Source organism: Coregonus clupeaformis, chromosome 17, assembly GCF_020615455.1.
Source record: "Coregonus clupeaformis isolate EN_2021a chromosome 17, ASM2061545v1, whole genome shotgun sequence".
NCBI lineage: Eukaryota > Metazoa > Chordata > Actinopteri > Salmoniformes > Salmonidae > Coregonus > Coregonus clupeaformis.
The window spans coordinates 63,542,541-63,554,692 of record NC_059208.1 but is presented as its reverse complement, the minus strand read 5'-3'; the positions used below and the strand labels follow the sequence as shown (position 1 = coordinate 63,554,692).

The window sequence follows — 12,152 nt, the reverse complement described above, 5'->3', positions numbered from 1 at the left end:
CTCGTCGAACATCTCATTCCAAAATCATGGGCATTAATATGGTGTTTGTGTCCCCCGGTAGTAAGTATTGCAACCAAGGACACGGTTTTTACACGCTTCAGCACTCGGCGGTCTCGGCTGAGCCGTTGTTGCTCCTAGACGTTTCCACTTCACAATAACAGCACTTACAGTTGACCGGGGCAGCTCTACCAGGGCAGAAATTTGACAAACTGACTTGTTGGAAAGGTGGCATCCTATGACGGTGCCACGTTGAAAGTCACTGAGCTCTCCAGTAAGGCCATTCTACTGCCAATGTTTGTCTATGGAGATTGCATGGCTGTGTGCTCGATTTTATACACCTGTCAGCAACGGGTGTGGCTGGAATAGCAGAATCCACTAATTTGAAGGGGTGTCCACATACTTTTGTATATATAGTGTAAGTTTCAACGTCTTAATTTGAGCCAGATATATCCCTACAAAGTACATGATCAAGTTGAGCCAGATGTATCCGTACAAAGCTATGTACCTTCATAGCATTCGACAGTTGAATTATTACAACAGAAAAACTAAACATTTCTACATGACAGCCAACACAGACTGGTCAAAATGCACTTCAACAAACGGTTTGTTAAGAGCATATAAATGGTACATAGTTCTTGGCCTTGAACACAAATCAAAGGGATGCATAAAACAGTCCCATCCCCGACTAATAAGTAAAAAAAAAAAAAAAATCCAGAATCATACTCTTTATTAGCAACAGAGTACTTTAAAACAGAAACCATCACTGATAGAAATAAATGCACTGTAAACACCTTCCATGACAACAAAAAAACTAAATCATACCAACCAAAAAGGGTGAAAAGCAACACTAGAGATGTGATCAGCACAATGATGACAATGTTTTTGGTTGTGGTAGATTGATTTCCATGACGTAAGATATTCAAGATGTAGGTCGGAGGATCAGGATTGGCTGATTTTTTTATATTCACATCTCTGACAAAATAAACGTGTGGAAACAGACCGTAATATGAATGTGCAGTCAGTCAATTAAAGACACCGGTCTGTCTGTCAACCTCACAAAATTCCATGTCCAGGACAACCTTTCATTCCAAGGGGATCTAATTCATCATTTTTACAATGCTTACATTCTCTCAACTCCATTAGGTAGAAACATGTACTGTTTCGGACAAACATACTGTAACCTCTCCTTTATACATGTGCATGGTTGAGATGTGATTGTCTAAGCAGTGAAAACAAGACAGCGACTCAAAAAAATGCTAAAATAATCAACACTTAAGGTGGTGACAGCAGGGATTAAGTTTTCAACAAGGAGAAGGATGCTCTGACTTAGTGGGCAAAGCTGTGACTCGTTTTCAACAAAGGAGAAGGATGCTCTGACTTAGTGGACAAAGCTGTGACTCGTTTTCAACAAAGGAGCAGGATGCTCTGATTTAGTGGACAAAGCTGTGACTCGTTTTCAACAAAGGAGAAGGATGCTCCGATTTAGTGGACAAAGCTGTGACTCGTTTTCAACAAAGGAGAAGGATGCTCTGACTTAGTGGACAAAGCTGTGACTCGTTTTCAACAAAGGAGCAGGATGCTCTGATTTAGCGGACAAAGCTGTGACTCGTTTTCAACAAAGGAGAAGGATGCTCCGATTTAGTGGACAAAGCTGTGACTCGTTTTCAACAAAGGAGAAGGATGCTCCGATTTAGTGGAAAGGAGAAGGATGCTCTGATTTAGTGGGCAAAGCTGTGACTCGTCTTGAGTGTTTCAGCTGTAACATTTATGCGTCTGCAAAACAATCAAAAAAAGAATTACACTAAAAACTGTAAAAGGGGAAAATGACATTCACATAGTAACCATTTCCGTGTTACCGACGGTTAAAAATAAAAGTTACCGATGGTTAAAAATAAAAGGTTTCAGCAGATTAACGACAAGTATAAAAAAGGTAGGCGTAGTAAAATAAAGACGACAACCATGTTTGATCATGCGTTTAACACATCGTAAGCATTTCCTGTAGAGATGACGCATGTATATATAACATTGATGGTTAGAAAGGCACAGTATACGTATGCACAGACACTCAAACAAATACACAAAGAAAACATTCTTAATGGTCAAGCTGCAAGTGTGTGTCAAAATGATCATCTCCTTTTAGGCTCAGTATTGTTCAGTCGTATATCTCACATGGACCAGGGATCAATAATATCTACCCTCGAACCACCTCTTGACCAGCTACATGCAGCAACAAAATGTCCCTTGAAATACAGGCTAGTTAGTTAACAGGCATTCCCCCGAGCAGAAATGTATTGCACAGTCATTCCTGGTGTTTTCCAATGTGTATAATGACAAGGGTAGACTGACTACACTGCACACAGACAGTGGCGGTATCTTCTGGGCTGCGGTGCTGCACAATCATTAGCACATTTAGAGGTGATTCCCCAATACACCACCACTATGGTAACCAGCACTATGGTAACCAGCACTATGGTAACCAGCACTATGGTAACCACCACTATGGTAACCAGCACTATGGTAACCAGCACTATAAAATAATGGGGTTTTGTCTGACCCTCACGATTCAAATGGAGGAAAATCAACTAGAGATTGATTCTACAACAGAGACCTAGAAACATTTCCATTGATCAATGACAACAGTTGATCTTTGTGATGCAAATATTTCTGTCACGTTGTGAGGAAATTGGGATCACCTTGGCCAGGCAAACCTCAGGTGACTTCTTGGTCCAACACAATAACAGATAACAATTCCACTGTATCTAACATAACGTGATTGCATTGTGCGATTTGCTATTCCCTTCCAACTGCTTTTAAATGCTCACTGTCAAGTTAAGTCTCTTTGCAGGAATTCAAGGACACGTACGGCTGTGCTCTGAGGAACAAGTTATCCCAAGGAGAGGTTTCTTCTAAAGGTTATGTATACATGTACACACGTTCACATCAGCATCATGCTGAAGAAGATGCACATTGTTTTCGAAGGCCCATCCTTGGCTTCTTAAATTAAATTGATAGAAAGGCCTGGTTTGGCTCGTCTTACGCTGAACTACACAGCAACCTGGCGTCCTTAATATCATGCAGTGGAATACAGGTTAGTTAGGGTCTTCATTGAGTCCTTCTGACCACACATCAGTTTGTTATGTAAAAAGACCACAGAAGTCCGTTAGGCTGTTGAAGTCTGTGACACAGTGGAGAGGTCAGGACAGCGGAGGTCTCTATGGAGAACACGTCAGTACCGTTAGTGAACTAGTGGAAAGGTAACATCCAGAAGGTCATTCCTAAGTAGCCGGTGTTTGTCTGTCTGTCAGTGTCTGTCGGTCGGTCGGTGTCTGTGTATCGGTCGGTGTCTGTCGACCAAGTTTCCCTTTGTGTCTAACCTGTGTCGGTCTGTCGGTTGGTCTGTCTCTGTGTCAGTCTGTCGGTTGGTCTGTGTCTGTGTGTCAGTCTGTTGGTCGGTTGGTCTGTGTCTGTGTCGGTCTGTGTGTCGGTCGGTCGGTGTCTGTCGACCAAGTTTCCCTTTGTGTCTAACCTGTGTCGGTCTGTCGGTTGGTCTGTCTCTGTGTCAGTCTGTCGGTTGGTCTGTGTCTGTGTGTCGGTCGGTCGGTGTCGGTTGGTCTGTGTCTGTCGGTTGGTCTGTGTCTGTGTGTCAGTCTGTTGGTCGGTCGGTCTGTGTCTGTCGGTTGGTCTGTGTCTGTTGGTCGGTTGGTGTCTGTGGACCAAGTTTCCCTTTGTGTCTAACCCCCACTCCTTCCGCTCTACAGGAAGTCTAGTTCCAGGGCTTGATGGAGGGACACCAGGTCCCCGTGGGTGGTGATGCGCCAGAAAGGCATGTTGTGCTGCAAAGACCGAGCAGGGAGACGTCATGAGAAACCACCAGAGTCTAATCAATACTCCAAGACTTATTTACTGCAGTGCTGAGTGTAAGTGGTGAATAGCAGAAGTACTTGGGCCCCGATTCCGACCCGAATTAAATCGCGCATAAATGGAACGTAATTCCTTTTTTATGCACTTTTCTCTCTAAGCGTATTCTGACCTGGAACTTAAGCATCAGAATAGGATGCTATTCACCCACTATTCCTTCAGGGTGGAGATCTAATACATGAAGGTGTGGCGGAGGCGTGTCTACAGATACACTGTATTCTGACCTGGAACTTCATTCCATTATAATTCCACCACCTTCATGCACGAGGAAACCATGAATAAGGTCGAGCGAACCTGCCGTTTCCGAGTGGAAAAAGCATCTACTTTGTTTTATATAGGCTATAAATAGCTGTGTCGTTACTCAGAATTTGAATTGTGTGCGCTCATAATTTGCGTGGATTAAATTTGGACACCCAAGCTATAGGCCTCTATAGGGCTGAACCTACCTAGCTGATGTATGCGCATTACAATGTTTTAATTATGCCCGGGCTTTTCTCCGTTTTTATTTTACCATTTGTATCATGTTAAATATTAGCCACTATAAGGAGCCACCGTCAGTAATACCCACATATATGTATAACTGTCACTTTAGTATTAGTTTTAAATTTGTAGTTTACATTTTGCGTCATTTCCATTCCGTGTACCTTTCCTTCCTCTGTCACGTCTGTGTAGTTGTTACTGAGGGTCGCTTGCATTAGTGGATCATATTAGGCTAATGTTGTGCAATAATAATGGGACATGTAGCCTATTTGAATCGTTATGGAACTCAGACCACACGTATCAGTTTAAACCTGGAGCCTGGTTCATGATGACTGGACCGTTGTCAGAACAGTTCCACGATAAGCGAGAATTAGGGTCAATTTATAGGATTATTGTTCTACAATAATCCACCTTCCAGTAGTTCATGGATTGAATCAAACCACTATTTTTAATTCATCAATATATTTTGTGCGTCAAGGCTCTCCAAACCAGTTTGTTTTATGATTCATACATACTTTCAAACCCTGAAATGTGCCTAAATAATCTACCAGATCAGAGTGTTTTTAAATCTACCAGTTGGTGCTGAAACAGAGACCAAGATGCATAGATGTCTTTCTTTCATTGATCCCTGTAGGTGCACCGATTTTTAAAGGGCTGGCTTAAGATAATTGTACTGAAAACCCTATTGAATGAAAACTCCACGAGAAAATCTGTTGGCCAGCAAGTGGGATGGTTTTCAGCGGTCGATTTTACATTTATTCATCGCGCGCAAAGGGAACCACACCTGCAAAGCCTGATACGCGCCTTCATAAGGTAAGTCTGAATACCAACTACTGAGAAGTGCGTGGAAAAGGCATGCGGAAGCAAGGCCTAATTTCCTAAGTCAGAATCGGGGCCTTGGTGAACAGCAGAAGTACTTGACATACTGTATGCAACACCGAATAATTACTCCCGGCTGTTTGGTTCAGTCTTAATAACTTGCCAAAATGCTTTGATCGTACGTGCAACCCTAAAAGTGTTTCCCAAATGCACATACTGCACTAAGCCTACCTGTTTGGCTGCCAATTCCTCATCACGGCTGTCTCCTATCACCACATAGGTCACATTCTTCCCAAAGCGAGACACGATGCGCTCAAAGCAGCTCTCTTTCCCTACGGAAAGACCACAGGAAAAGCAACTCTGGAGTTAATCAATTTCATCCAACTTGGATCAAATACAAATCTTTCAAATTTTGGCAAGGAGGTCCTTTATCTACTTCCCCAGAGTCAGATGAACTTGTCGATACCATCTTTTATGTGTCTCTGTGTCCAGTACGAAGGAAGTTAGAGGTAGTTTTGCGAGCCAATGCTAATTAGTGTTAGCGCAATGACTGGAAGTCTATGGTATCAGCTAGCGTGCTAGTAGATAAAGGGCCACATTGCCAAAATCCCAAAGCATCCCTTTAAACCCAAAAGCTAAGTAAAACACATGTTGAGGTCAGTGTGTGCCGTGCCGTGCGTGTGTGAGTGGTTTGGTTTACCGATCTTGGTGGCACTATAGATGTTCTCTATGGGGAAGACGTCCCCCAGACCGTAGAGCAACACCTTGGCCAGAGCAGGTACGAGCTGGGTGGTCGTCACCAGGACATTCATACACTTACCCCTGTGGACACCCACACGGACACGTCAGAAGAGAGCAAAGACACACAAAAAAACTCCACTACTATATATACACACGGTCTGACCTAAATAAAACCATCTAGTTAAAAACTGTAAGATGAGAGTACACTCTCTAAATGTCCAACTCACTGTGCTGACCTGGACTGGATGAGCAGCAAGGATTTGAGTGCCGTGCTGAGCCAGGCGTCTGTCATATTCTCCATCTCAGACTGCAGCTGGAGGAGAAGCTCCCTCTTCATGGGACTCAGCAGGCCTGGAGGACAGAGGTTAGAGGTTAGAGGTTAGAGGTGTTACTACCACAGCAGGCCTGGAGGAGAGAGGTTAGAGGTGTTACTACCACAGCAGGCCTGGAGGAGAGAGGTTAGAGGTTAGAGGTGTTACTACCACAGCAGGCCTGGAGGAGAGAGGTTAGAGGTGTTACTACCACAGCAGGCCTGGAGGAGAGAGGTTAGAGGTTAGAGGTGTTACTACCACAGCAGGCCTGGAGGAGAGAGGTTAGAGGTTAGAGGTGTTACTACCACAGCAGGCCTGGAGGAGAGAGGTTAGAGGTTAGAGGTTAGAGGTGTTACTACCACAGCAGGCCTGGAGGAGAGAGGTTAGAGGTTAGAGGTGTTACTACCACAGCAGGCCTGGAGGAGAGAGGTTAGAGGTTAGAGGTGTTACTACCACAGCAGGCCTGGAGGAGAGAGGTTAGAGGTTAGAGGTGTTACTACCACAGCAGGCCTGGAGGAGAGAGGTTAGAGGTTAGAGGTGTTACTACCACAGCAGGCCTGGAGGAGAGAGGTTAGAGGTTAGAGGTGTTACTACCACAGCAGGCCTGGAGGAGAGAGGTTAGAGGTGTTACTACCACAGCAGGCCTGGAGGAGAGAGGTTAGAGGTTAGAGGTTAGAGGTGTTACTACCACAGCAGGCCTGGAGGAGAGAGGTTAGAGGTGTTGGTACCACAGCAGGCCTGGAGGAGAGAGGTTAGAGGTGTTACTACCACAGCAGGCCTGGAGGAGAGAGGTTAGAGGTTAGAGGTGTTACTACCACAGCAGGCCTGGAGGACAGAGGTTAGAGGTTAGAGGTGTTACTACCACAGCAGGCCTGGAGGAGAGAGGTTAGAGGTTAGAGGTTAGAGGTGTTACTACCACAGCAGGCCTGGAGGAGAGAGGTTAGAGGTGTTACTACCACAGCAGGCCTGGAGGAGAGAGGTTAGAGGTTAGAGGTGTTACTACCACAGCAGGCCTGGAGGAGAGAGGTTAGAGGTTAGAGGTGTTACTACCACAGCAGGTCTGGAGGAGAGAGGTTAGAGGTGTTACTACCACAGCAGGCCTGGAGGAGAGAGGTTAGAGGTTAGAGGTGTTACTGCCACAGCAGGCCTGGAGGAGAGAGGTTAGAGGTTAGAGGTGTTACTACCACAGCAGGCCTGGAGGACAGAGGTTAGAGGTGTTACTACCACAGCAGGCCTGGAGGAGAGAGGTTAGAGGTTAGAGGTGTTACTACCACAGCAGGCCTGGAGGAGAGAGGTTAGAGGTTAGAGGTGTTACTACCACAGCAGGCCTGGAGGAGAGAGGTTAGAGGTTAGAGGTTAGAGGTGTTACTACCACAGCAGGCCTGGAGGAGAGAGGTTAGAGGTGTTACTACCACAGCAGGCCTGGAGGAGAGAGGTTAGAGGTTAGAGGTGTTACTACCACAGCAGGCCTGGAGGAGAGAGGTTAGAGGTTAGAGGTGTTACTACCACAGCAGGTCTGGAGGAGAGAGGTTAGAGGTTAGAGGTGTTACTACCACAGCAGGCCTGGAGGACAGAGGTTAGAGGTGTTACTACCACAGCAGGCCTGGAGGAGAGAGGTTAGAGGTTAGAGGTGTTACTACCACAGCAGGCCTGGAGGAGAGAGGTTAGAGGTTAGAGGTGTTACTACCACAGCAGGCCTGGAGGACAGAGGTTAGAGGTGTTACTACCACAGCAGGCCTGGAGGAGAGAGGTTAGAGGTTAGAGGTGTTACTACCACAGCAGGCCTGGAGGAGAGAGGTTAGAGGTTAGAGGTGTTACTACCACAGCAGGCCTGGAGGAGAGAGGTTAGAGGTTAGAGGTGTTACTACCACAGCAGGCCTGGAGGAGAGAGGTTAGAGGTTAGAGGTGTTACTACCACAGCAGGCCTGGAGGAGAGAGGTTAGAGGTTAGAGGTGTTACTACCACAGCAGGCCTGGAGGACAGAGGTTAGAGGTGTTACTACCACAGCAGGCCTGGAGGAGAGAGGTTAGAGGTTAGAGGTGTTACTACCACAGCAGGCCTGGAGGAGAGAGGTTAGAGGTTAGAGGTGTTACTACCACAGCAGGCCTGGAGGAGAGAGGTTAGAGGTTAGAGGTGTTACTACCACAGCAGGCCTGGAGGAGAGAGGTTAGAGGTTAGAGGTGTTACTACCACAGCAGGCCTGGAGGAGAGAGGTTAGAGGTTAGAGGTGTTACTACCACAGCAGGCCTGGAGGAGAGAGGTTAGAGGTTAGAGGTGTTACTACCACAGCAGGCCTGGAGGAGAGAGGTTAGAGGTTAGAAGTGTTACTACCACAGCAGGCCTGGAGGAGAGAGGTTAGAGGTGTTACTACCACAGCACGCCTGGAAGATCGAGGAGACGCACGACGCAACGCAGAGTGCCTGGATACAGCCCTTAGCCGTGTATGTGGACACCCCTTCAAATTAGTGGATTCTGCTATTTCAGCCACAATTTTTTTTATAAAAAATAGTAATCGAGCACACAGCCATGCAATCGCCATGGACAAACATTGGCAGTAGAATGGCCTTACTGAAGAGCTCAGTGACTTTCAACTTGGCCCAGTCATAGGATGCCACCTTTCCAACAAGTCAGTTCATCATATTTCTGCCCTTGTAGAGCTGCCCCGGTCAACTGTAAGTGCTGTTATTGTAAAGTGGAAACGTCTAGGAACAACAACGGCTCAGCCGCAAAGTGGTAGGACACAAAAGTTCACAGAACGGGACCGCCGAGTGCTGAAGCGCGTAAAAATTGTCTGTCCTCAGTTGCAACACTCAATACCGAGTTCCAAACTGCCTCTGGAAGCAACGTCAGCACATTAAATGCTGTTCGTCGGGAGCTTCATGAAATGGGTTTCCATGGCCAAGCAGCTGCACACAAGCCTAAGATCACCATACGCAATGCCAAGCGTCAGCTGGAGTGGTGTAAAGCTCGCCGTCATTGGACTCTGGAGCAGTGGAAACACGTTCTCTGGAGTGATGAATCACACTTTGCCATCTGGCAGTCCGACGGACGAATATGGGTATGGTAGATGCCAGGAGAATGCTACCTGCCCCAATGCATAGTGCCAACTGTAAAGTTTGGTGGAGGAGGAATAATGGTCTGGGGCTGTTTTTCATGGTTCGGGCTAGGCCCCTTAGTTCCAGTGAAGGGAAACCTTAATGCTACAGCATACAATTACATTCTAGATGATGCTGTGCTTCCAACTTTGTGGCAACAGTTTGAGGAAGGCCCTTTCCTGTTTCAGCATGAGAATGCCCCTGTGCACAAAGCGAGGTCCATACAAAAATGGTTTGTTGAAATCGGTGTGGAAGAACATGACTGGCCTGCACAGAGCCCTGACCTCAACCCCATCGAACACCTTTGGGATGAATTGGAACGCCGACTGCAAGCCAGGCCTAATCACCCAACATCAGTGCCCGACCTCACTAATGCTCTTGTGGCTGAATGGAAGCAAGTCCCCGTAGCAATGTTCCAACATCTAGTGGAAAGCCTTCCCAGAAGAGTGGAGGCTGTTATAGCAGCAAAGGGGGGACCAACTCCATATTAATGCCCATGATTTTGGAATGAGATGTTCGACAAGCAGGTGTCCACATACTTTTGGTCATGTAGTGTATATTGGCCATATACCACAAACCCCTGAGGTAACTTACTGCTATTCTAAATTGGTTACCAACGTAATTAGAACAGTACAAATAAATGTTTTCAGCCAATCAGAATTCAGGGCTTGAACCACCCATTCTATAATTGTTTTTACCACCCTGGGTCCTGGTCGGTCCTTGGATGGGAGACCAGATGCTGCTGGAAGTGGTGTTGAAGGGCCAGTTGGATGCACTCTTTCCTCTGGTCCCCCCAAAAATTATATATATACACTAGCGTATTTTAGTGTTCCCTTTATTTTTTTGAGCAGTGTATGTATGTATATATATATATATATATACAGTGGGGGAAAAAAGTATTTAGTCAGCCACCAATTGTGCAAGTTCTCCCACTTAAAAAGATGAGAGAGGCCTGTAATTTTCATCATAGGTACACGTCAACTATGACAGACAAAATGAGGAAAAAAAATCCAGAAAATCACATTGTAGGATTTTTAATGAATTTATTTGCAAATTATGGTGGAAAATAAGTATTTGGTCAATAACAAAAGTTTCTCAATACTTTGTTATATACCCTTTGTTGGCAATGACACAGGTCAAACGTTTTCTGTAAGTCTTCACAAGGTTTTCACACACTGTTGCTGGTATTTTGGCCCATTCCTCCATGCAGATCTCCTCTAGAGCAATTATGTTTTGGGGCTGTCGCTTGGCAACACGGACTTTCAACTCCCTCCAAAGATTTTCTATGGGGTTGAGATCTGTTGAGATACGAAGCCACTCCTTCGTTGCCCGGGCGGTGTGTTTGGGATCATTGTCATGCTGAAAGACCCAGCCACGTTTCATCTTCAATGCCCTTGCTGATAGAAGGAGGTTTTCACTCAAAATCTCACGATACATGGCCCCATTCATTCTTTCCTTTACACGGATCAGTCGTCCTGGTCCCTTTGCAGAAAAATAGCCCCAAAGCATGATGTTTCCACCCCCATGCTTCACAGTAGGTATGGTGTTCTTTGGATGCAACTCAGCATTCTTTGTCCTCCAAACACGACGAGTTGAGTTTTTACCAAAAAGTTCTATTTTGGTTTCATCTGACCATATGACATTCTCCCAATCCTCTTCTGGATCATTCAAATGCACTCTAGCAAACTTCAGACGGGCCCGGACATGTACTGGCTTAAGCAGGGGGACACGTCTGGCACTGCATGATTTGAGTCCCTGGCGGCGTAGTGTGTTACTGATGGTAGGCTTTGTTACTTTGGTCCCAGCTCTCTGCAGGTCATTCACTAGGTCCCCCGTGTGGGTCTGGGATTTTGCTCACCGTTCTTGTGATCATTTTGACCCCACGGGGTGAGATCTTGTGTGGAGCCCCAGATCGAGGGAGATTATCAGTGGTCTTGTATGTCTTCCATTTCCTAATAATTGCTCCCACAGTTGATTTCTTCAAACCAAGCTGCTTACCTATTGCAGATTCAGTCTTCCCAGCCTGGTGCAGGTCTACAATTTTGTTTCTGGTGTCCTTTGACAGCTCTTTGGTCTTGGCCATAGTGGAGTTTGGAGTGTGACTGTTTGAGGTTGTGGACAGGTGTCTTTTATACTGATAACAAGTTCAAACAGGTGCCATTAATACAGGTAATGAGTGGAGGACAGAGAAGCCTCTTAAAGAAGAAGTTACAGGTCTGTGAGAGCCAGAAATCTTGCCTGTTTGTAGGTGACCAAATACTTATTTTCCACCATAATTTGCTAATAAATTCATTAAAAATCCTACAATGTGATTTTCTGGATTTTTTCTCCTCAATTTGTCTGTCATAGTTGACGTGTACCTGTGATGAAAATTACAGGCCTCTCTCATCTTTTTAAGTGGGAGAACTTGCACAATTGGTGGCTGACTAAATACTTTTTTCCCCCACTGTGTATGTATATATATATATGTATATATGGGGGACCAGAGGAAAGAGTGCCTCCAACTGGCCCTCCAACACCACTTCCAGCAGCATCTGGTCTCCCATCCAGCATCTGGTCTCCCATATATATATATATATACACACACTGCTCAAAAAAATAAAGGGAACACTAAAATAACACATCCTAGATCTGAATGAATGAAATAATCTTATTAAATACTTTTTTCTTTACATAGTTGAATGTGCTGACAACAAAATCACACAAAAATTATCAATGGAAATCAAATTTATCAACCCATGGAGGTCTGGATTTGGAGTCACCCTCAAAATTAAAGTGGAAAACCACA

General features: G+C 45.4%; 1 protein-coding gene and 1 long non-coding RNA gene across 4 annotated transcripts in view; one reads left to right on the top strand and one right to left on the bottom strand.

The window, feature by feature from the left end:
• Nucleotides 1-3,657: 3,657 nt before the first annotated feature.
• The window catches only part of LOC121586793 (eyes absent homolog 3-like), a 46,733-nt gene continuing 38,238 nt past the window's right edge, over nt 3,658-12,152 (bottom strand). For 2 of the 3 annotated variants that reach the window (XM_041903785.1, XM_041903786.1), the window contains exons 15-18: nt 6,186-6,309; nt 5,918-6,039; nt 5,449-5,549; nt 3,658-3,833 (exon numbers count right to left, since the gene is read on the bottom strand). In XM_041903785.1, coding sequence (XP_041759719.1) covers nt 3,753-3,833; nt 5,449-5,549; nt 5,918-6,039; nt 6,186-6,309 — 428 coding nt within the window. In that variant the 3' untranslated portion in view covers nt 3,658-3,752. The remainder of the gene's footprint in view (nt 3,834-5,448; nt 5,550-5,917; nt 6,040-6,185; nt 6,310-12,152) is intronic. The other variant, XM_041903787.1, reaches the window with a different exon arrangement.
• Nucleotides 6,359-7,574, top strand: LOC123492882. Its single transcript, XR_006661912.1, has 3 exons — nt 6,359-6,383; nt 7,021-7,161; nt 7,477-7,574. It is a non-coding gene; the product is annotated as an uncharacterized LOC123492882 (long non-coding RNA).